This window comes from Lithobates pipiens, unplaced genomic scaffold (assembly GCF_037356315.1).
Source record: "Lithobates pipiens isolate NorthernLeopardFrog02 unplaced genomic scaffold, aLitPip1_a1.2 Scaffold_8, whole genome shotgun sequence".
NCBI lineage: Eukaryota > Metazoa > Chordata > Amphibia > Anura > Ranidae > Lithobates > Lithobates pipiens.
The window spans coordinates 167,522,422-167,548,624 of NW_027507903.1; the positions used below are offsets into that span (position 1 = coordinate 167,522,422).

Consider the following 26,203-nt stretch of genomic DNA (forward strand, 5'->3'; position numbering starts at 1 on the left):
GTACCATCTAGAAAGACATTTGTAATTCATCTCCACTGTGTTTATATCCATTGCAAACCTATATACTCCTCTTAAATATTTATGTTGCTCATCTAGTTGTGACCCCAACTCATTTTCACATTTTTCAATAAATGGAGGCATTCCCTGTCCCACCAATGCCGTCAATATTTTATACAATTGTGAAATACCATGCTTTATTTTTGTTTGTGCATTACATAGTTTTTCTATTGGATTTAAGTTCTCCTCTGACCGAATTTGTTGTGGCAAAGAGGACACAAAATCTTTTAACTGTAAATACCTCCATTCATTCAAATCCAACAAATCCCTCTTGTGTTTTAACTCCTGAAAATTTCCATTTTTATAATGTGCTTTAATTGTGCCTCAAATATAAATTTTGTCCAATGAAAAAAATGTATATCCCTCTTGTGATATCAAAAGTGAATTGTATTCTCACTTTACCTTTTTGTGCAATAAATCCCATACCCTAAACATTCCTGGTTAATTAGTGCATGTTCAATACTGATATTCTATATTTAGTTGGAATCCACATACTCCTTTACAACTGTGCACCATTTAGTGTAGATTTTAACCCAACTTTTTTCACTTTTAATATTAGTCCACTCAATCATTTGTGTCAATATTATCACATAAGGGGGGGAAGGGTCCAGAGATAGAGATAGTCAGCGTGGAACATATTCCAGAGGGTAATATTAGGGGCATTAATGGTAGGGTAACCAAAGCACATAAACCCAAGGTAAGTATAGTAGCAAGTCCTAGTTGCAATCTCAGAACACCCAAGAGGATAGTATATGACCGGTCAAAATATATTATTGCATTAAAATGTTTGTTCACCAATGCCAGAAGTCTGCCAAGCAAAATAGGTGAGTTGGAAGCTCTGGTGCGTCAGGAGAGCTATGCTGTAATTGGTATTGCTGAAACTTGGCTTCATTCCTCACATGACTGGGCTATGCACTCTTTCGGAAAGACAGAGTAAAAAGGAAAGGTGGAGGGGTCCGTCTGTATGTGAGAAGTGATCTCAAAGCGAGTGTGAAAGAGGACCTGGTGGATGGAGAGCAGGGCTGGACTGGGACAAAAATTTGGCCCTGGACTTCATCCAGACCGGCCCACTTTAATTTTGCAAATACACACAAAAACAGTATATAAACTATACATAATTGCGCAAAAAAATACGATAAAATTATTCATCAGTTACCGTAACCAGTGGCATTAAATTATTCATCAATTACCATGACCAGTGGCATTAAATTATTCATCAGTTACTGTGACCAGTGGTATTAATATTAATTTAATGCCACTGGCCACGGTAACTGATCAATAATTTAATGCCACTGGTCACGGTAATTGATGATCAGTTACCTTGGCCAGTGACATTAAATTAATAATTGACCAGTGGCATTCAATTAATATTAATGATGCTGGTCACGGTAACTGATTAATAATTTAATGCCACTGGTCAATTATTAATTTAATGGCACTGGCCACAGTAACTGATGAATAATTTAATGTCACTGGTCACGGTAACTGATGAATAAAAATCAGTTACCATGACCAGTGACATTAAATTATTTATCAGTTACCATGACCAGTGGCAATACATTTACCCCTTCCCCTCCCCCTGCCATGCTGCATATTACAGTAATCACGGACACTGACAGTAACAGCCAGACTCTCAGTTTATTATTAATCATGCTGCCATGCAGCCTGCATCCCATATAGCATCCGATTATCTTATTATTTAGTGCTTGAATTACACTGATAAGACTATTCTTTGTCCCCTTACCCTGTCTGTGCTGCTGTCTGAAGTGGACTTGGCGGTGCTGGCTCCTCTTGGTTGCAGCTAAGCTTGGGCAGCAACTCGCTGCACTCCGGCTCCTCCCATGTCCCCGGGCCGCCTCCGCCCTCCGGCCGTGAATGACGTCACGGCGCTGGGACAAGGAGGCAGCCTGTAATGTAAGGGGAGTGAGTGGCGGTGTCACGAGGGGGTGGTGCTTGTGTGCCAGATGCAGGAGCAGAGCTGCCGCCGCCGGCGTTATTGTAACACACAACTGACATGGAGAATCCAGGGAGAGAAGTGTAGTGAGTCAAACACATAACACATTGTCTGACAACCGGCCCACTGAGCCAATCGGCCCACCGGGAAACTCCCGGTAGTCCCGATGGCCAGTACAGGCCTGATGGAGAGTGTGATGAGTCTGAAGCATTATGGGTGGAACTGCATACAGATGTGTGTAGTTCAAAATTAATCATTGGAGTTTGTTATAGACCACCCAATATTAATGAGGAGGTGGAGACTCAGCTCCTTGCACAGATAGAAAGGGCTGCAAGGGCTGGGACAGTGATAATAATGGGGGATTTTAACTACCCAGAAATTGACTGGAATAATGGCACTGCTGGGACAGTTAAAGGGCAAAAATTTATAAACCTATTACAGGACAAATTTTATAGTCCATTTTATTGAGGCCCCAACTAGGAATAATGCTCTGTTGGACCTGGTAAAAAACACATACGGGAAAAACACTTAATTTCAAGAGAGCAAATTTTCCAAGGATGAGGGCTGCCCTCCAAGACTTAGACTGGGAGAGAATATTGGCATCAATGACACAAGAACAGAAATGGGAATTCTTCAAAAAGACTGTTTGTGATCTCACTGCAAAGTATATTCCCATGGGCAATAAGTTTAAAAGGCTAAAAATAAAACCTATGTGGCTCACGGTCAAAGTTAAAAAAGCTATAAACTATAAGAAAGGAGCTTTTAAAATATATAAAAAATGAAGGAACACTAGTGTCATTTAAATGTTACAAAGAATATTACAGAATATGTAAAAAGGAAATCAAGGATGCAAAAATTCAAAACAAAAAAGACAGATTGCAAAACATAGTAGGACAAACCCAAAAAAATTCTTCATATATATTAATAGTAAAAAGGTCAAGTCTGAGCATGTAGGCCCTTTACAAAATAATCTGGAGTGGGACACTGGGGATTCCCCAGTCACCCACTCCAGATTATTTTGTAAAGGGCCTACATGCTCAGACTTGACCTTTTTACTATTAATATATGTGAAGAATTTTTTTAATTTAATAAATACTATCTTCAGCTCTGTGTATACAAAGGAGCATGGGGGAGCTCATGTCCATAATGGGGGTGGTAGTTGCACAGCCCCAAATCCACAATGGCTCAAAAGTGATATGGTCCAGAAATATTTTGACAGAATAAAGGTGGATAAAGCACTTGGACCTGATGGCACCCACCCACGGATCCTAAAAGAATTGAGCTCTGTAATTTCAAAGCCACTGTATCTAATTTTTAGGGACTCATTAATGGCAGGAATAGTACCACTGGATTGGCGCAGGGTCAATGTGGTGCCTATATTTAAAAAAGGAACAAAGTCTTTACCAAGTAACTATAGACCTGTTAGTAGACATGTGCAAAAGGAAAAAAATTGTTTTAGTTTCGTTTTAATTCATTAATTAATTAATTTTGTTTAGTTATATTCATTAAATTCGTTTTCGGATTTCGTTTCTTTTTCTACCGAATTCGAAAAATCGGTCGCATTCGAAAATATTTCAACCAAATTAGAAAATATTTCTACTGGATTCGGAATGATTTCAACATGATTCGAAAATATTTTGCGACCCAAATTTAGGGCCATGTATCTCGGGGTCACTTAGTGCTAGAAACCCCAAACTTTGTTTTCAGATGTTTTAGTGCTAGTTCTATTGTGTTTCCATACCAAATTTGGTGTTTCTAGCTATAAGTGACCCCGAGATATGTGGTCCCAAAGTCGGGTCGCAAAATGTAATTGTCTGCTGCAGAAAAGTGCTTGACATTTTGTGACCCGACTTTGGGGCCACGTATCTCGGCCCCCAAAGTCGGGGGCCTGTTCTATTGTTCTAGTCTATTCTCTATTTCTATTCAAATTCATTCTATATTCAATTCATTCTATACGAAATTCGAATGTCGGAAGGTGGATATATAATATATATATATATATATATATATATATATATATATATATATATATATAGATAGATATATCCATCTTCCGAAATTCGAATTTAGTATATAATGATTTCGATTTTAATAGAATATAAAAGAATAGACTAGAAAAACAATAGAACAGAACAGAATAAAATATAATATATTCTATTCTGTTCTATCGTTTTTCTATTTTATCATAATCTTTTCTATCCAAATTTAAAATTAATTAATTAAAAAATTAGAATTCATACTATTCGAAATTCAAATTTATTCTATTTGAAATTTGAATTTCAGAAGATGGTTGTATATTCTTTCTATTTTATTCTATTAAATTATATTTTTTTCTAATCTTTTCTATTTGAATTTGAATTTTGGAAGATGGTTAGTTACTTACTTATATACATCTGTCACATCAACTTCTCATACTTGCAGTGTACCAGTGCAAAAAAACACACACATCTTATTTTGTTTATATTTATCACATCAATGAAGTTGAAAAAGAACAAAGGAGACATTTAGGGACTTTTAGGAGACCTAGACCTGGTAAGGTCACGTATGTCCATCCCTATGGGACTTTGAATGAAATCATGACCCGGTAAGGTCATGCATTTTCATCCCTTATATCGAGAAGAGGGGAGCAAGAGAGTTGGGACTTTATATGAAGTACAGGATAGCGATTGGATAATTGAGGTTGAACGAGGGAATTTTTATTCACATCGATGGCTTGTAAGTATACATATACTGTTAGTATCAGAATAAATGGTAAATACAGTGACAAAAATATCCATAATAGTACAATTGTCTCAGAATATGACAACTGGTGTCAAATAGTCGAAAATTATACAAGGTAACAAAGCAGTAAATACAATCATACACAATTGTCATGAGTAAAACTCTAATAAAATTCCGTAGTTCCACCAAGGCAGGGTTAGATAAATTAATAATTACAAGATAAAATTTGCAGGACCTAAGGCCTCACTGAGCCTGTTAGGGGTAATAGTAGTATCATAACTTGAAAATCTGGATGTGTGTAGATGGAAACACGGCATTAAATAGCTCTACGCGTTTCGTGGCTGACATACCACTCATCAGGAGCATGCACGTGGTAGTCTAAAGTAAAGATGATAATGAGGACATAATCAAAATTTAAAATAGTTCAGGGGAATGGGGTAAAAACCAGAACAGCACCAAAATATATACTTACTAGTGGAGATCCGTCAGTTAATGGTGTGATAACGGGGTGCCGAGGCATCAAATACCACCCCCATCCGGGAGCCCTGGCAGACAACCCACCAGAGGCGGACACGCAGGCACAGATCCGGGTGGGCATGAAACTACGGGGCAAAACTGTGTGAAAGTGAAAGAAAATTAGGCTAGACTAGTAGTCACTGAGGTGACTAGAAGGTAAGAAAAAATAGGAGAGGAAAAGAACACCGTTGTTAGGAAAAAAGAATGAAAATTGTGATGCTAGGAAACAAAGCAGGCAGCCAGAGAGGCTGCCAAACAGACAGTAACAGAAGCATAGGTGGGTCAATTAAATGAAACGGAAGCTAAAGTACCAGTTAAAGATAATACAAAAGTGTGGGTGTACCTATGGTAACAAAAAGACCAAAAGAAGGAGGAATTCCGAGTTGTGTAGTTTAGTGTGATGAGAGCCTCGAAAAGTCCCAACTCTCTTGCTCCCCTCACATCAATGAAGTTGTCAGCATACCTGATTAAAGAAGTTATGGATGTCGATCGCAAGGCAAGTACATATGCTGTATGTCATTGTCCACTTGCCACGTCACCTGCAACAAGTTGTGTATTGTCCACTTGCCATGACACCTGCCACGAGTGCCACGTGACCTGCCACGAGTGCCACGTGACCAAGTTGTGGATTGTCCACTTGACACAAGTTGTAGGGCTCCAGCACCAAGTGACCCAGAGATATGGACAATATGTCAAGTACTTTTCTGCAGAAGAGAAGGACATTTTGCGACCCGCCTTTGGGGCCACGTATCTCGGGGCCACTTGTAGCTAGGAGCTTGGTGTTTCTAGCTCCAAGTGACCCTGAGATACATGGCCCCAAAGTCGGGTTGCAACATGTCATTCTCTGCTGCAGAAAAGTGCTTGACATGTTGCGACCCGACTTTGGGGCCCCGTAACTCGGGGTTACTTGGAGCTAGAAACCCCAAAGATGTTGTAGTGCTAGTTCTACTGCGTTTGCATACCAAATTTGGGGTTTCTAGCTACAAGTGGCCCCGAGATAAATGGCCCCAAATTCGGGTTGCAAAATGTAATTTTTCTAATTTGATTCGAATTTCGTCTGAATACGGTTGAATTCGTTAGCATTGTAATTCGGTAATTCGGATGCATCCGAATGTCCGAATAAGGAAAATGCGTCCGAATTTCGATTCGGAATTAAACAAAATGCACATGTCTACCTGTTAGTTTAATTTCTATAGTTGGGAAGATACTGGAGAGATTAATAAAAGACCACATAGACGAGTTCTTGCAGGAAAAAAATATTTTAAGCAACAGAAAGCAAGGATTAATGAAAGACAGAAGTTGTCAGACAAACCTGATTTCTTTTTATGAGGAGGTAAACCTTGGACAGAGGGGTGGCGGTGGACGTGGTATACTTAGATTTTTGCAAAAGGGTTTGATACAGTTGCGCACACAGGGTTCATGTGTAAGGTAAAGTCTACAGGTTTGCAAATATCAGTTTGTAAATGAATAGAAAACTGGCTAAAAGACAGAATTCAGAGAGTAGTGGTTAATGATTCTTACTCTGAATGGTCTAAGGTTATCAGTGGTGTACCCCAAGGTTCAGTGCTGGGACCCTTACTTTTTAATATCTTTATAAATTATACTGGGTCTGGGATCAAAAGTAACATTTGTCTTTGAAGATGACACCAAGCTATGCAGTGGAATAACGTCCTTACAAGTAGGGATGAGCCGAACACCCCTCGGTACGGTTCGCACCAGAAATTTCGAATGGACCGAAAATTTGTACGAACTTTAGAACCCCATTAAAGTCTATGGGACTCGAACGTTCAAAATCAAAAGTGCTAATTTTAATGGCTAATATGCAAGATATTGTCCTAAAAAGGGTTTGGGGACCCGGCTCCTGCCCCAGGGGACATGGATCAATGCCAATTTTTTTTTTTAAAAATGACGTTTTTTCGGGAGCACAAATTTTTTTTTAAAAACGGACGTTTTTTCGTGAGCACTAATTTTAATGACGCATCCTGCCTGTGGCCAATTATGACTCTCCTCGCTTCCGGCGCTTTGATTGACCAGGCATGTGCACTACTACGGATGGTAGCCAGTATGGGTTCTAGTGATAGTACAAACAAAAGAGGCGAAAGTGCACATCCTTATCTAGTTCCATTGAACATTTCAAAGGGGAGACAGACTCCATTGTAGCTCTGGCTGTATGTTTAATGCTATTGTCCTGCTGGAAGGTAAACCTCTGCCCCAGTCTCAAGTCGTTTGCAGACTTTAACAGGTTTTCTTCTAAGATTGCCATGTATTTTGCTCCATCCATCAACTCTGACTTGCTTTCCTGTCTCTGCTGAAGAACAGTATCTCCACAAAATGATGCTGCCACCACCATGCTTTACGGTGGGGATGGTGTGTTCAGGGAGATTGTCAGGTCACCTGAGGCATACCATTTGGGTCAGGAGCACACCGCTAAGGTAGTGGACCCTATGCATGACTGCTGCAGATGGAGCTCTGGGTGGTTCAGGAAAGCAGGTCCACTGGAGCACCTGCACAGATCACACTGGGAGCTATAGCATGAGATTCCCCTGGGCACAGAGTCTAAGATCCATCAGGTTTTCACCAGAGCCCCTGATGGTGATGATGGCCTTCGCAGCCCCCTGGGTCTCCCAGCTCACGCTCATGGCTGGCCACTGGTGGATAGAGAGGAATCAGCAGTCCAGGACAACAAGGGATAGTCAGGAGGACAAGCCAAGGGCCTGGGCAATGAGCAGGCAGGGATAGACAGAAGAACAAGCCAAAGTCGGTATATGGAATAAGATGTAGAACACATGGGAAGAACCACACAGGAAGCCTAACAAACGTTGTTGATCATTCCTGCAGATGAAGCCACGTGGAAGGTGGTGAAACTAGTAGAGGTGGACTACTACTTCTACTACTACTGAGACTGTCATGTAATTTTTAATGCTTTTAAAATTTCATTATATTCATTGTGGATTTAAAATTTAAAGTTTGAAGCAGCACAGTGGAGGGAATACCTACATGCTTTTGATTACTTTCATCCATTGAGCCACCAGGATTCTCTGACCATCCCTGGGAGAGAATGTTTGCACTGGGTAAAGGCATGTTTGACCCCTTGCAGGGTCATTTAAAGGAGGTGCGCGAGCATTGCATGAGGTGGTGGGAGTACTCTGTTCATGGAGGTTGTCTGAAGATATCACACAAGCTTGTTTTTCATTTTTTTGCACAATGTAATTCATTCATTTTATGTTTTCTGACTTTTTCATATTATTGTAATATCAGTGTTTAACACCATAATTGTTTATTTCACTTTTACAGCGCTGTCACACCTATATTGTTTTTTTACTGATTTCTGTGGGAGCACATTAGTGATAGCTGCAGTAAAAAGTTATCACTATTATATGTTCTTCTAAGTTTCACATTTTACACCGTATTAGTGCGCAACATCCTCAATTTCCATTAGGACTGCTTTGAAAACTGATAGATTCCAGCTGTTGTTTTGGCTTTCCATGCCTTTTTGCATCTCCCTTTCTTCATGTGTTCAATACTTTTTCCTTGTGCTATTCCATTTTATTACACATAACACTAATTTCTAAACCTATTTGTTTTGGTTTCTTTGAGTGTGTGGATTGCATGGGTTGTTACTGACATGTAGTGAGCATTTAATTTCAATAGCACCTTTAGAAATACAGTATCTCACAAAAGTGAGTACACCCCTCACATTTTTCTAAATATTTTATCATATCTTTTCATGTGTCATTCATCATTAACGGCGCTCCTGTCAAATTAAAAATGACCAGGCTAGTAATTATATTAAAACTTCTCAGTTTTAAAATATACAATTAAATAATCATCCATTGATAAGAATATCAGATGGTGATTAAGAGAGAAAGAGTGTCCATACACAAATGGGCGTGACCTAGCGACGACCGGAAGTGACATGCACGTTCCTTGCGTTCCTAGAGTCTGAGTTGAGAAACCGGAAAACCGGAAGTGGCATCAGGTCATGAGAATCCGGAATTGTTCACTTATCTCCTTAGCATAAGGCTTTAACAAATAACTCATGACATCTAGTTATTTGGCCTAATTGAAACAAGGACTGTTGAATTATTTGAAGAGGACAAGTTGTTTTTAACTGTGGAGTTCTAATAAAAGTGTTAAAGCGGAACTAGACTATGTGGAAAATCTTTTCTTTTCCTCATATGGTTGACCTGACTGCATTCATCTATGGACTCTGATGGGAAAGAGGTATAAAGAAGTAGAACTCTGGCAGGATTATGCAAGGTCCATGTACTCTGAAATTGCGGTGAGTTTGAACCCCAGAGGGGTGTGTGACCCATGTGTGGAGTGATCTGGTGGAAGGGTGCACATTCGACAGACAAATATTGATCTCGCCATCTGTGTCTGGACTCTTTTTCTCTCTTAATTATCATCTGATATTCTTATCAAGGGATGATTATTTAATTGTTTATTTTAAAACTGAGAAGTTTTATTATAATTACTATCCTGGTCATTTTGTAATTTCACAGGAGCGCCGTTAATGATGAATGACACTTGATGATTTGTAGATCTATATGTTGCATTTGTCATAGAGAGGATATTGTGTATTTGAGTAAGCGGCTGCTACAGGGTAACCTGAAGAATTTTTATATAGTTTTTAAGTTTATATGTATATCTGTTATTTTGGTTTAAATTTTGCACACCATTGCGCTGAGTCAGGAGATAGATACATTTGTTGCGCCTATTTTTCTCTCTCCTTTTTACAAATATATATCTTTTCATGTGACAACACTGAAGAAATTACACTTTGTTACAATGTGAGGTAGTGCGTGTACAGCTTGTATTACATTGTAAATTTGCTGTCCCCTAAAAATAACAACACACAGCCATTAATGTCTAAACCACTGGCAACAAACCCGAGTACACCCCTAAGTGAAAATGTCCAAATTGGGCCCAATTAGCCATTTCCCCCCCTCCCCGGTATCATGTGACTTGTAAAGCCGCGTACACACGTAGCCGTCTGTCCGACGTACTTAGTCTGGCGGACGTCCGCCAAACTGTCCGTCGGAATTTTCGAACGGGCTACTTGCCCACACACGGCACTTTTTCAGCGGACTAATACGGCGTACTAAGTCCGCCGTACTAAGTCCGCCGTACTTTCGAAATGAACGGACTCGCCCACACACGCGGAGGAAAGTCCGGTCATTTCGAGCGCGTCTCCAGGTAGGCGGGGCCCGCGAAGGAGACGTCGCTGGCCCTGCCGCCTGGTATGGACTTAAAGGGGAACCCCACCGCCGAAAAAAATCGGCGTGGGGGTCCCCCCCAAGTCCACAACAGACCCTTGTCCGAGCACGCTACCCGGCCGGCCAGGAAAGGGGGGCGAGCGAGCGCCCCCCCCTCCTTAGCCGTACCAGGCCGCGTGCCCTCAACATGGGGGGTGCCTTGGGGAAGGGGGGGGCCGCGTGGCCCCCCCACCCCAAAGCACCTTGTCCCCATGTTGATGAGGACAAGGGCCTCTTCCCGACAACCCTGGCCGTTGGTTGTCGGGGTCTGCGGGCGGGGGACCCCCGGATAATAAGGGGGCCCCCGGATACCGGCCCCCCACCCTATGTGAATGAGTATGGGGTACAATGTACCCCTACCCATTTACCTGTAAAATAAAAGTACAAAAAAAACACAACACACGAGCTAAAATACTTTATTGCACAGCTCCGGGGGTCTTCCGTCTTCGGGGGTCTTCTCGCCGGACTCCTCCGCTATCTTCTTGTAGCTCTTTTGCTAGCGGTTGAGTCCGGCTTTCTTCCTCGCCGCCGGCCTCTTCTCCCGACTTCGGGGGTCTTGTCCCCCTCTTCGGTTCTTCCGCCGGGCCACCGTGCCTTCTTATAGCTCTTTTACAGGCGGTGGCCCGGTCTTCTGTCGCCGCTGCCGCCTTCCGTTCTTCTTCTTCTTCTTCTTCTCCTTCTTCTCCTGGAGATGTTGACTCGACGCTCTCTCCGGCCACAATGCCAGGGACGCGCTGCGCGGCCACTTATATAGGGACAAGGGGCGGTGTCACATGGCTTTATGTCACATGGGTTGGTGTCACATGGTGACCCCGCCCCCTTACGATGTCACGGTCCCCATGTGACATCAACCCATGTGACCAACCCATGTGACATAAAGCCATGTGACACCGCCCCTTGTCCCTTATTAAAGGGGGCTCCCGGATTCCGATAAACCCCCCGCCCGCAGACCCCGACAACCAACGGCCAGGGTTGTCGGGAAGAGGCCCTTGTCCTCATCAACATGGGGACAAGGTGCTTTGGGGTGGGGGGGGCGCGCGGCCCCCCCTTCCCCAAGGCACCCCCCATGTTGAGGGCACGCGGCCTGGTACGGCTAAGGAGGGGGGGGCGCTCTCTCGCCCCCCTTTCCTGGCCGGCCGGGTAGCGTGCTCGGACAAGGGTCTGTTGTGGACTTGGGGGGAACCCCACGCGGATTTTTTCCGGCGTTGGGGTTCCCCTTTAAGTCCATACAAGGCGGCGGGGGCAGCGACGTCTCCTTCGCAGGCCCCGCCTACCTGGAGACCCGCTCGAAATGAGCGGACTTTTCTCCGGGCGGGAAAAGTCCGCTCATTTCAAAAGTACGGCGGACTGGCATACACACGGCCGGATTGTCCGCCGAAATGCGAGTACGGCGGGCAGATTGTTGTGCAAACCGAAATTCTAAATCCGCCGTACTGTCGGGTCAAAAAAGTATGCCGGAGGCTACACACAGGGGGATTGTTTGGCGGACTTGAGTTTGCCGGACTTTTCCACCGGATTGTTTGATCCTGTGTACGCGGCATTAGTGTTACAAGGTCTAAAGTGAAAATGAGGTGCAGGTGTGCTAAAATTGGAGTTATCGCTCTCACTCTCTCATACTGGTCACTGGGAATTCAACATGGCACCTCATGGCAAAGAACTCACAGAGGATCTGAAAAAAAGAATTGTTACTCTACATAAAGATGGCCTAGGGCCTAGGCTATAAGATGATTGCCAAGACCCTGAAACTGAGCTGTGCCACAGTGGCCAAGACCATACAGTGGTTTAACAGGACACTTAGAACAGGCCTCACCACGAGCGACCAAAGAAGTTAAGTGCACATGCTCAGCATCATATCCAGAGATTGTCTTTGGGAAATAGACATATGAGTGCTGCCAGCATTGCTGCAGAGGTTGAAGGGGTGGGGCGTCTGCCTGTCAGTGCTCAGACCATACGCCACACACTGCATCAAATTGGTCTGCATGGCTGTCGTCCCAGAATGATGATGCAAAAGAAAGCCTGCAAACAGTTTAATGAAGACATGCAGACTAAGGGCATGGATTACTGGAACCTTGTCCTGTGGTCTGATGAGACCAAGATAAACGTATTTGGTTTAGATGGTGTCAAGCGTGTGGCGGCAACCAGGTGAGTAGTACAAAAATAAGTGTGTCTTGCCTACAGTCAAGCATGGTGGTGGGAGTGTCATGGTCTGGGGCTGCATGAGTGCTGCCAGCTCTGGGGAGCTACAGTTCACTGAGGAAACCATGATTGCCAACATATAGTGTGACATACTGAAGCAGAGCATGATCCCCTCCCTTCGGAAACTGGGCTGCAGGGCAGTATTCCAACATGATAATGACCCCAAACTAGGGATGAGCCGAACACCCCCGGTTTGGTTCGCACCAGAACCTGCGAACAGACCTAAAATTCGTGTGAACTTTAGAACCCTATTAAAGTCTATGGGACTCGAACGGTCAAAATCAAAAGTGCTAATTTTAAAGGCTAATATGCAAGTTATTGTCCTAAAAAGGGTTTGGGGGCCTGGCTCCTGCCCCAGGGGACATGTATCAATGCAAAAAAAAAAACTTTGATGTTTTTTCAGGAGCAGTGATTTTAATAATGCTTAAAGTGAAACAATAAAAGTGTAATAGTCCTTTAAATTTTGTACCTGGGGGGTGTGTAAAGTATGCATGTAAAGGGGCACATGTTTCCCGTGCTTAGAACTGTCCCTGCACAAAGTGTGAAAAAAAGTAATTTAAAGGCACTCGTGGCTATAATGAATTATCACCCCCCCCCCCCAATACAGAGAACAGTCATTGAAAGTCATTGATAAAAAAAAAAAATGTGCGGAGTTCCCCCCCCCCAATTCAATTACCAGGCCCTTCAGGTCTGGTATGGATATTAAGGGGAACCCCGCGTCAAATTTAAAAAAAAATGACGTGGGGTCCCCCCCCCTTAGGTCTTGTATGGATTTTAAGGGGTACTCCATGCCATTTTTTTTTTAAAAAAATGGCATGGAGTTCCCCCCCAAAAATCCATACCAGACCCTTTATCCAAGAATGCAACCTGGCAGGCCACAGGAAAAGAGGGGGGGAGAGCACCCCCCTCCTGAACCGTACTAGGCCACATGCCCTCAACATTGGGAGGATGCTTTGGGGGTCTGTGACCCCTCAAAGCACCATGTCCCCATGTTGATGGGGACAAGGGCCTCATCCCCTCAATCCTGGCTGGTGGTTGTGGGGGTCTGCGGGGGGGGCTTATCACAATCTGGAAGCCCCTTTAACAAGGGGACCCCCAGATCCCGGTCCCCCCCGTTTGAAATGGTAATGGGTACATTGTACCCCTACCATTTCACAAAGAAAGTGTAAAAAGACACAGACACCGTTGGGATAAGTCCTTTATTAAAAAAAAAAAAAGATTCCAACGGTGGTAATCCACTCTTGGTATTGTGCGATGGTTGATCATCTCTCTGGGGTCCCACAGTGGGTGATCTCTTCTCCGGGGTCCAGCGATGGGTGATCTCTCCCGATGATGCCCAGCGCGCACATCCTGTCTCCACCGGAGACACTGTGGGAATCCCGGCAGCCTGACAGGTCTTAGCTGAGGAGGAAGGGGCCCCCGTCTTCTGACCCTGCCCCCCTCTGACGCAAAGGGGAAACTCGGGCTTCCCCAGTGATGTATAGGTGACCCCGCCCCCTCTGATGTAACGCAGGTTTCCAGGTGGTTGTAATTTTTGCATTTTGGGCCATATATAACATATCTATTATATGATATTGCACTGTATTTATTGTTTGCTTTCACATATATAGTCTCCCATATGGGAGGCGCATACCCTAAGATACATTTTTAGGACAGCGCGGTTCTTTTTGGGTCAGGGGTACAATGTACCCATTACCATTTCAAACATCGGGGGGCCGGGATCTGGGGATCCCATTGTTACTTGTTGCTTCCAGATTCTGATAAGCCCCCCGCTCGCAGACCCCCACAACCACCGGCCAGGGTTGTGGGGATGAGGCCCTTGTCCCCATCAACATGGCGACATGGTGCTTTGAGGGGTCACAGACCCCCAAAGCACCCACCCAATGTTGAGGGCATGTGGTCTGGTATGGTTCAGGAGTGGGGGCGCTCTCTCGCCCCCGCTCTTTTCCTGCGGTCTGCCAGGTTGCCTGCTCGGATAAAGGGTCTGGTATGGATTTTTGGGGGGAACTCCACGCCATTTTTATAACAAATTTGGCGTGGAGTTCCCCTTAAAATCCATACCAGACCTGAAGGGTCCGGTATGGATATTTGGGGGGGAACCCCACGTTTCTTTTTTTATTTGACGTGGGGTTCCCCTTAATATCCATACCAGAGCGGAAGGGCCTGGTAATTGAATTTGGGGGGAAACCCACGCATTTTTTTGACTGTTCTCTGTATTACGGGGAGCCGACAATTCATTATAGCCACGAGTGCCTTTAAATTACTTTTTTTCCTGCAGAAATGACACTTTGTGCAGGGACAGTTCTAAGCACGGGAAACATGTGCCCCTTTACAGGCATACTATACACACCCCCTAGGTACGAAAATGTAAAGGAATATTACACTTTTATTGTTTCCCTTTAAGCATTATTAAAATCACTGCTCCCGAAAAAACATCCGCTTTTAAAACTTTTTTTTGCATTGATACATGTCTCCTGGGGCAGGACCCAGGTCCCCAAACACTTTTTATGACAATAACTTGCATATAAGCCTTTAAAATTAGCACTTTAGATTTCTCCCATAGACTTTTACAGGGTGTTCCATGGCTTTTCGAATTTGCCGCAAACACCCCAAATTGTTCGCTGTTTGGCGAACAGGCAATGTTCGAGTCGAACATGAGTTTGACTCAAAGCTCATCCCTACCCCAAACACACCTCCAAAACGACCACTGCCTTGCTAAAGAAGCTGAGGGTAAAGGTGAGGGACTGGCCAAGCATGTCTCCAGGCCTAAACCCTATTGAGCATCTGTTGGGCATCCTTAAATGCAAGGTGGAGGTGCGCAAGGTCTCTAACATCCACCATCTCTGTGATGTCATCCTGGAGGAGTGGAACAGGACTCCAGTGGCAACCTGTGAAGTTCTGGTGAACTCCATGTCCAAGATGGTTAAGGCAGTGCTGGAAAATAATGTTGCCAGCAGTTTAAACATTAATGGCTGTGTGTTGAGATATTTGGAGGGCAGCAAATTTACACTGTTATACAAGCTGTACACTCACTACTTTACATTGCAGCAAAGTGTAATTTCTTCAGTGTTGTAACATGAAAAGATATAATAAAATATTTAAAAAAATGTGAGGGATGTACTCACTTTTGTGAGCTACTTTGTATATAACTAGTAAAATGGTTACGTGTCCAATACTTATTTTACCCACTGTATATCTATATTAAGGAAAATTGTTATCCATACTTACCGTAATTTTCCTTTCTTGGATCCTCCCCATGTCAGCCTACTATGGGTCAGCTCCGCCCCTCTGACCCCTCCAAGACCACCTTTTTCCTAGCTAATAAAGGGTGGCTGTCTGCCCACACCAGTGTTAAAAAAAAAAACCCACCTCGCGACGGATAAACTGGGCGGGAATCCTCCGGCTGACATGGGAGGATCCAGGAAAGGAAAATTACAGTAAGTATGGATAACAATTTTCCTTATTCCTGGACCTCCCCATGTCAGCCTACTATGGGATGCACCATGCAATATTGAAAGGGAGGATAGACAAAAATTAAGCCAAACGCTCAATGCAATTCTACTCAAATTTTTAATGGGACGACAGCCGACGTAATAACCATAGAGCCAAATGTTTCCTCAGGCGGACAAGCCAATTAAGCCTGTAATGCCTAGTAAAAGGTGTTGGGCACACTCCAGCTTGCTGATCTGCAAACTACCTCAGGGGCAACCTTTGCCTATGCTGCCCAGGTTGCTGCCATACCCCTCATAGAATATGCTTTGATCTCTGAAGGAGGAGGAAGGCCCAGCGTTTTGTATGCAATATGTATGGTCTTTGACAAATCAGGAAGACACAACACTGGATGTTGCCTGCATTTCCTTTTAGGCCCCTTTGGGAAAAACTACAGCTGATCTGCTTTTAGTCCATTTCAGGTAGGTTGAAATCGCAGAGCCCAGGTCTAACCTAGTCCACCCATCATCAGCTGTATCTGCCGGAAAGGCTGGGAGAATGACCTCCGAGTTCATACGAAATTATATGGCAACCTTAGGTAGTAAGCTTGGTATTGGCCTAAGGACTATCTTGTCTGGGAGCACCAAACAATATGGTTCTTTAGATGAGAAGGCGCACAACTTGGAGACTCTTCTGGCCGAGGCAATGGCTAGTAAAGAACAAACAAAAAAACTGTTAAAAGAAATAATGAACAAGAGAAAGCTTGATCAAATGGAGGAACCAGCGATGTTCCCAAGACTAGTGTTAAGTCCTCTTTTGGAAAAAACGATTTCAATGGAGGTCTGATTTCTATGGCTGCCCCTAAAAATCAGATCACCAATGGATGTAGAGCATATCTTGTACATGACATAGCCAACAAAGTGGGGATTTGACCCTTCAGGGAATTATAAGCTAAACCTTAGAGACCACTCTGCAGAAACTCCAAAATGTTAGATACTGAAGGAGATCCAAGGTCCCAACCCCTTTCTGTAGTATTCCAGATCTGGTGATAGGCTACATTCATGGACCTCTTACGAGCCTGTAATAATGTCTCCACTACACCCCCCAAGAGACCCAAGCCAGTTGAAGCCTTCCTCTCACTTCCAAGTTAAAAACGTCAGTTCAGGTGTCAGACCCCACTCCGCAGGATATTTTGACAAGGAGGCAGTGGGATTGGTGAGCCCAACTTTATCCTCCAAGCCAGAGGAAACCATGGCTCCCTGAGCCAGTAAGGTAAGACTACTATTGCTGTGATCCTTCTCGCTAAATCTTCAGCAGGATTTTGAGAGCCAATGGAAGCAGCAGGAACACACAAACCAAGGGGAAGTTCCAAGACCTGGACAGAGCACCCTGACCCAACGCCTGTGGATGCCAGGTCCGGGAGAAGAAGCAAGGCAGTTGACAATTTTCCTCCAATGCCATAAGATCTATCGATTCAGGCTCCATTCATTGTGATCCTCAAAGTCTTGACTCAAGTGATCTGCTAAAACATTCCCAGGCCCTGGGAGATAAGATGCTGTAAGAGAGCTGAAATTCTTCTGCGCATAGGAAGATTGACATGCCACCTGAAGGAGAGGGTGACTTCTTGTGCCCCCTTGAGACACATAAGCCACCGTAGTTGTTGCCCAAAGAATCTTGACAGCTCGACCTCGCAGCATAGCTTGGAATGCTAAGAGAGCACATCTGACAGCATCTAATCCCAGGAAATTCCCAAAAAGTTCTACTGGCCTTGAACCTGCTGTCCCAGGCAGTGTGCCACGCAGCCTGCCAGACTGGCATTGGTCATCACCACTATTGGCTCTGAGGCCTTCAACGGAACTCTGCGGGAAAGATTGCAAGCTACTGACCACCAAACCAGGGACCAGATTATCAGAATTGGCAGATAGATTTTCTGGAACAAAGAGTGATGATCCCACTGAAGAAGAAAGTTGCATTGGAAATTCCTTCTGCCCCACCTGACCCATGGGACTACTGGAACTGTGGCTGATAGAACCCCCAGATACTGCATGCATTCCTTCACCATCATAGAGGACCTGGCTATCACTGCTTTTGTCTAAGACTGGATCTCCTGGACCTTCCTCTGAGGAAGAGAAACACCACCCTGATCCGTGTTGAATTGTACTCCTAAATACTCCAACATTTGGGTCGGATGCATCTGGCTCCTCTGAAAGTTGAACAACCAACCGAAACGAGCTAGTGTTTTGCAGGTGAAATTCACATGAAGTAGAAGGAGCTCATTTGACGGACCCAGAAGTAAAATGTTGTCTAGATAATGGAATATTTGCACTCCCTTGACCCTGAAAGTCGCGACGACAGCAGACAGTATCTTTGAGAACATTCTCAGAGCCGTGCAGAGACCAAATAGGAGACATTAAAATTGAAAATGAGAGCCCTCCACGGAAAATCTGAGAAAGCGATGGTGAGATGCGCCCATGGAAACAAAAAGATACGCATCCGCCAAATCGATGGAAACAATCCAGTCTCCTGAGTCCACAACTGAAATTATTATTTCCAATGACTCCATTTTGAATGGTGGAACCTTCGTGAAAGAATTCAGGACTTTGAGGTCCAAAACTGGTCCGAAACCTCCTGAAGCCTCTGGGACCAAAACAGAGGGCAGCATACTCTTCAACCCAATTCGTGTCTTGGACATCTGTAGGAAGCTCAGTTTCTATGAACAAGGTCTGAGGGGGCCTTGCTCTGAACTCGAGACGATAACGTGATCAAATGACGGCTACAATCCAGGCATCCTGTAATTTGTCCACCCAACCCCCCCCCCCCCGAATTAGGCTAGTCTTGCTCCTACTTGAGAGGGTTAAGTGGAGACGCCTTCAGAAGGAGTAATTTGAAGCCTAAAGCCCCGTACACACGAGAGGATTTATGTCCGACAGACTTCCGAAGGAGTCCTGCCGGAGTTCTGCCGGAGTTCCGACAGAGTTCTGACGGACTTTTCGACTGAGCGGACTTGGCCACACACAATCACACCAAACTCCGACGGATTCGAACGTGATGACGTACGACTGAACTGGAATAAGGAAGTTCATAGCCAGTAGCCAATAGCTGCCCTAGCGTCGGTTTTAGTCCGTCGGAATAGCATACACACGAGCGAATTTTTCGAAGGGACCGGGTCCGGCGGAGTTCCGTCGGAAAAATTTTAAGCATGTTCCATTTATAAAGTCCGTCAGACTTTTGCAAATCAAAAGTCCGTTGCAGCCCACACACGATCGAATAGTCTGACGGAATCAGTCCGTCGGACTTTGGATGTTGAAAAGTCCGCTCGTGTGTACGCGGCATTAGAAGCATTGTTGGCCCTGGGCTTGGAAGGTTTCTGGAAGGTTGAACCTAGCCTCGCTGAATCCTTCTTTGGATCTCTTGTTAAACCGAAAGGTCTGCTGTTGCCTTTTCCTCTTCTGCAGGATTAGGCTAGATCTGCCGCCAGAAACCTGCTGAATTGCTAATTATAAGCCCCTGTGCACGCGGTAGAACATTCTGCCAACCAAATCCGTTGGATTTTGTCCGACGGATTTTGTCCGTCGGATTGTGTCCAAAACTGTTGCATACGCACGGTCGGACCAAGTTGTCTGAAAATCCGATCGTTCAGAACGTGATGACGTTATTTCGTTACGACGGGACTACGTTCATGCTAGTAGCCAATAGCTTTGGTGTAGGAATTTGATCTGAGCATGCATGGCACTTTGTCCAATGAAAATTCTCTACACATGATCGGAGTATGTCCGATCGGACCAGTTTGTCGGAAAATATTTCCAACAAGTTGGAAAATTGGGTCCGACGGATATTCCGACGGAAACAGTCCGATGCATACCACACAGTCGGATTATCCGACAACACGGTCCGATAGGACACATTCCGATGGATTCTCCGACAATGTGTACAAGGGCTAAGTCTTCCTGAAGAGTAGCTTCCAATTGAATGGAACCGAACATAGACTGTGCTTAGAAGCCTTATTGGCCGACCGATGCTTCAACCATAAGGCTCTGCGGGCTGTGATGGAATCTTTTGAACTGGCTCCCTGACCTGGTCAACAGCCACTTCAGCCACATACTCTACAGCAGTCCTGAAAACTGCAAAAGAGAAGATCTGCCACTTCCCAGACTTTCATCTGAACATCCACCAGCTCTGCTACCCACGGCCTAAGGCTGGATTCACACCCATGCACTCCCAGCGCTCCCCGCATTCAACAGATCCGCCCCGCAGAACATGTCCCATAGGAGACCATGGTAAATAAACGGTAGCGGAAAACTGCAAAAAGCACCAAAAAACGCACAGGTGCGAATCCAACCCAAGTGCTGCTGCCACAGAAGTGAGCACTACCTCCAGCCTGCAGGCTGCTTCGGCCAAACTATAAAACCTATTTATGCCTGCATTTATTCTGCGATCCATAGGAACCCTAAAGGAGACTGAATGCTCCAGCGGAAGCGGAATGTGCGAAGGCGAATTTAGGTAATGAAGCATCCACCTTAGGTGTAGTGTCCCAGGGGTTACAGCTTCGATACTATATTATGCACATTGAGCTTCTTCTCAGGCCCTGCCCACTCATCGTCAAATACTTCTTTCTTTCAAATACTTCTTTAATTTCAGAAATGAATGGGAAGGAAGGTAAAGATTTCTTTAAATATGGGTAGTATCTCTGCTGTTTCTTTGGAGGCGACAATTCTTCCTGCCACTTCATCGCATCCTTAACAGCCTCCAAGAAGGGGGGAACCAGTGCAAAAAATCAAACCTATGCGATTCCGAGACCATCTCGGCTCTGGATGGATCTGAATCGCTATTGACGTCACAGTTAAAACGCACTGAAAACACACGATCTGAATCTGCAGATGCTGAAGATACAGCAGGATTCCCTGAAACATTGTTTAACCCTTCGTTGACTGCGTGCTTAATGTAAGATTTAACCTGGCGCCCTTTCACAGCATTGTCCTGAGCCGCCTCATTGAAGCAAGATGCACATACCTGCTTTCCTCTGATGACCCCAGCCGAGCAAGCCCAACAGGATCCTTCTTCTGCCTGGAAGACCTATCCGAAGAAGAGGATCTTCTTCTCTGTCTGTGCCCGGATTTGCACTTTCTAGAGGCTTTCTGATGTATGGACCTCTTTTGGCTCAATTCCGAGTGACTAAAGTGAGGTAAGGGCAAGGGAGATCTGGAATGCTGTGACAACAGGCATCTATCATGCTGCATGCGACTCTGTGATTTGTCATATCTAGTCCCCTTTTTACTCATTTGAGGCTGAAATGCTGATTAGGAACCTCTTTGCGGGCATTTAGCTCACACTGGACCCTTCTCTCTGTAAAACAGAGTATGTGCTCTCTTTTAAATAAATAAAATAAACTTCTCCATCTGAATCTTCAGTGCTAAGACAGCTAGGCAGGCAGGCAAAACTCCCCAGACTTATAAAGGCACAGGATAATAAAAACACTCTGACAGTCAAGTAACACCCCAGTAAGTAATGAGAGTCCTTGAAATCAGGCTTACCGGAGCAAAGTAGCAGATTGATCAGCTGGAGGCTGAGATTAGCCCTAGAGGACAGAGCCTGCTGCAAATCAGCAGTGAGCATTCTGGTGTTTGCTAGGCAATCCAAGAGGAAGCTACCTCTGACCTCACCTGCTCAACTCTGAGCTTCCTGAAAGGAATACATGTGGAAGTGGTGAACTACAAGACCAGTGAGCCAAACCACTGCCTGAACACACAAAACATGGAAGGAAAGAGTGCCAGTACCTGCCTAACGAAGGTATATACAGTAATTTATACTGCCAGTGACCTTTGCCAATAATACACAGTCATTTATACCGCACCTTATTATCCCAGCACCAAGGGAACCCACCTCCTCAGAAGATTTACAGCCTATATGGGGGGTCTTCTGATCCGGGAGAGGTTGAACCCGAACAGGATGGATGGTGGATGGAGGAAAAAGAATAAAAATAAAATAAAATAAATAAAAATAAACTTTAAAAGGCGTCCGGAGCAAGGACGGAAAAAGAACAGTGGTATGGGCAGATAGCCGCCCCTTTATGGGTCAGGAAAAAGGTGGTCCTGGAGGGGTCAGAGGGGGCGGAGCTGACCCATAGTAGGCTGACATGGGGAGGTCCAGGAAATATATATGTAGCGGCCACAACCTTTGCTGTGCGGCCTTGACTTATCGGGCCTACCAGTTACCTTCTCTCGGCCTGCTCTACCATGTCTAGGGGTTCCCAGGGTTGATACCCAACGACTTGAACACTGACACAGATGAAGTCCTCTTTAGAAGGTTTTATTTTCCAGCAAGTGGCTACCAGTGAACCAAGTGAACCAGACCAGACTCACCAACTCCTCTCCCCCAACACGTGACCCACACACCCCAAGTACCCCTTCTCAGACTCCTCAGCGGGCCCCGGCACTCCCACTGATTGGCTCCGAGAAGGCTGATACCTAAACATCCAACCAGACTTCACCGCCCACATGATCAGGCAGAACTTCCAGACTGGTGTTAAGGCCCACCTACACAATTAACCCTCAGAACCCCTATATATATATATATATATATATATATATATATATATATATATATATGGCTCCTGACGAGCAGGCGCTGTGTTTTTTTTTTTTTTAAAGTTAATTTGCCTGAAACCACAGTTGGGTTTCTGTACTATTTCTCTAAATTTCTGGTTTCAGTACCAGTCCGGCTGGGTTGCACTGGGTTCTCCTTGACCGCAGGTGTCGCTGTCACCGCCGGCAAGAGTAGAAATGCAGTCTAGCTGGGTGCATTGAATGCCACTATTCTCTCAGAACCAGCCCAGTGGGAGTGTTTTCCTGCTGTGCATTCTGGGGGGTGGTATTTAAGGTACCGACGACATGTGGTTCAGGGGTTCCATTTTTTATTTTCTGTCTGTTCAGTTCTGGTGGTCCTCCTGACCCGGCCCCATGGCCCCCTGGCCTGGGGTGCAGAACCATACATCCCGAGTCTCGGACTGCAGGGACAGGCCCGAGTGGATTTTGGGGCCTACTGATCCAAGAGTGGTCCATTGCCATCTCATCTGAATGGAGAGGCCCAGCAACTGAAGAACCCCAGGGGAGGACTCTTTCAGAAGAAGACCGTGCGCAAGGCTGGTTTCTCTGAAGGAGCATGGAGGTTTAGTTGAAGGACACAACCTGGATCAACACTCATACGGTATCGCCGGATCGGCTGAGAGAACCTGGTACCGTATGTCAGTTCTTTAAATTTATCCACATCCCTCAGTGACACTCAAGTGTATCTCACAAGTCTGTGGCAGAGACTTTGTCGAGCACCCCACCGGCTGCTAGGCCTAGTGAGAGAGGTCTATCCGGGGGTTGCTAAATCCAGTTGTGAAATGGTTTCTATTCTCTGGATTTTTCTTTAAAGACTTCCATTTTTTCAATACAAGTACCTGAACTCACTCCTAACCCTCTACCCTTTATTGAAAGACTCTGTTTCTGTTATAAATAAATAACCCAAAAGAAGATTTAGTGTCAGTTTCCACATTCTTTGGGCCATCTACCACGGGAACCCCAAGACGGAGAAGCAAACAAGGAGGTATCGGTAAGCCCAAATAAAACCAGGAGCTCCTTCGGAGGTCAGTGCTACATATATATATATATATATATATATATATATATATATGCTCACCATCCACTTTATTATGTACACCTCTGAAAAGCAATCTATGCACATATTGCTTTTCAGAGGCATTTGAAAGGTGGTAAAGAGGCATTATGCTGCCTTCCTCACCACCTGTTTTAAGCCTGTAAATGCAGCATCACTATTCCGCAACTGTGCAATCCACACAGTTGTGGGGTAGTTGCAGTGCAGGCCCATTCACTCTGGGTATATTGATTTCTCCCATAGACTTTTAAAGGGTGTTCTGTGGCTTTCGAATTTGCCGCGAACACCCAAAATTGTTTGCTGTTCGGCGAACTGGCGAACAGCCAATGTTCGAGTCGAACATGACTTTGACTCAAACATGAAGCTCAATCCTGCTTATAAGGTAGGCCAAGTAAAAATTTTTACAGTGATGTTTATTTTAGTAATCTTACTATATTTTATGGGTAAAGGAGTTATTTTGTTTTATTTAACCATTTAACCCTCCAACTTTTAATGCAATTTGGTGCACTATGAACACCACATTGCTGCTCTCCTTGGGGCTCTCTTTGGGGCACCCAAAGGTGTCCCAGGTCTTTTACAATTCTATAGTGTATACTAAAAGAAAAGTTGGTGTCTGCCGCTAAAGTGTTTGGGATTGGCTTGAAGAAAAGGTCGCGACCCTAGCCGCCATGTCAGAAAAAAGCAGCAGCACTTTATGGGGAGATTTCAAGAATCACCCCCACAGCGGATTTGGAGGGGCACTGCTGGGAAGGAAGAGGAGCCTACAGATGCAGGCCTTAATAAAGACCAGCTTTTTGGCTCACTTCTTTCCTAATCTGCTACAGAAGTGAGGCTTGAAATCACTAATACCAAAACGTTTATTACTGTTACCATCCAATGGCTTTTCTACATATTTATTATGTTTCCCTCTCTGGGTAGGGGGCTGGGAGTGTATGGATGAACTTCTCTCTGCGGTGGGGCGCCAAATTGAGTCTTTGCCCAAGGTGAAAGAATGTGTAGCTTTGCCACTGGTGAGACCCTACTGGGTGCTATATGACTTTTCAAATAATTAGGGTTTTGGAAAATGAATTTGTGGTATTCGGAAATGACACTTGGGATTAAAGGGTACTGTTGAAGAATGCCCCAATATTTTTGTAGAATATGTTTAATGTAAAATGCCCTATGATTGAACCAGGTCTACAGGCCTTAATTAGAAATGAATTAAAAAACATGGCTAACTATATAGGTTAACAGCTATCTTTTTTTCCACAGACCATTAGAAAATGATACTATTTATGTACCTGAAAATACTTTGATTGGCTCCATCCTTCATGTATTTGAAGCAACAGATAGAGATGCTGCAAGTAAAGTGTCTTACAGTTTTCCAGGAAGAACAGACATGTTTGATATAAACCCAAGTAAGCTTGCTTAATTCCCATATGAAAAGAAAGAGTTACCTAAACCAAGAAATGTATATAGTACTTTTTGACATCCAGTGTTTGAAAATCATGGCAAAATGATTTTCGATATCCAAATAGAAAGTGTTTTTATATACATGAAAACAATAGCTATATATAATCTGATAAACAATTACAGTTATACAATATTACTTTTGTTGTGAGTCTGGGGTTCAGTAGGAACTATTGACTATCCTTGCTACAAATAACACTAACTATTGTATCCATGAATACTCATCAACTATCGAGGCAGACTGGTAGATATAGATACCACCTGAATCCTTATGATTCTTCAAACAATATATTTTCTGTTGTAAAACCAAACATGTGCATGTTGGTATCTAATACCGTCTAAACTTTTACTGAAAGAAACAATATCCTAAAATCAAACAGTGTTTCACAGGCGTAGTGTATTTTTAATGTAAAAGGTCATGCCCTATTGCCTTCCCTGATCCTTTTAGGCCGCGTACACACGGGCGGACTGTTCGCCCAACTAAGTTCGTCAAACAATCCGACAAACAGTCCGTTCAAAATTAGCATGAACGGACTTGACCACACACGATGAACGAAGAGTCCGCTGAAAACGTGCGTGATGACGTGTACAGCACGTACGACGGGACTAGAAAAACGACGTCCTATACACTGCAATGCAACCTTCGGCCGTGTAAACCCTTTCTGAGCATGCGCGATACTTAGTCCGTCCAACTTGCCTACACACGAGCGGACTGTCCGCTGAAACCAAGTTTGGATGGACAAAACCAAGTTTGAACGGACTGTCTTACGGAAATTCCGTAAGACTTTGTTCGTCAGACTGTCCGCTGAAACAGTTCGCTGAAGCCCACACAGGAGGGGACTGTCCGCTGAAACACTGTTCAGCGGACTAAGTTGGGCGAACAGTCCGCCCGTGTGTACGCGGCCTTAGAAAGTGCTAGCTTTATCCTGCAATAAACAATAACTGAACATTTTCTATAACAAATATG

At 44.4% G+C, this 26,203-nt stretch overlaps 1 protein-coding gene across 1 annotated transcript in view; it reads left to right on the forward strand.

The window, feature by feature from the left end:
- The window catches only part of LOC143962002 (cadherin-related family member 4-like), a 147,096-nt gene that overhangs the window by 38,159 nt on the left and 82,734 nt on the right, over positions 1 to 26,203 (forward strand). Inside the window, exon 6 of the mRNA XM_077471346.1 lies at positions 25,039 to 25,184. Within this exon, the coding sequence (XP_077327472.1) occupies positions 25,039 to 25,184 (146 nt within the window). The remainder of the gene's footprint in view (positions 1 to 25,038; positions 25,185 to 26,203) is intronic.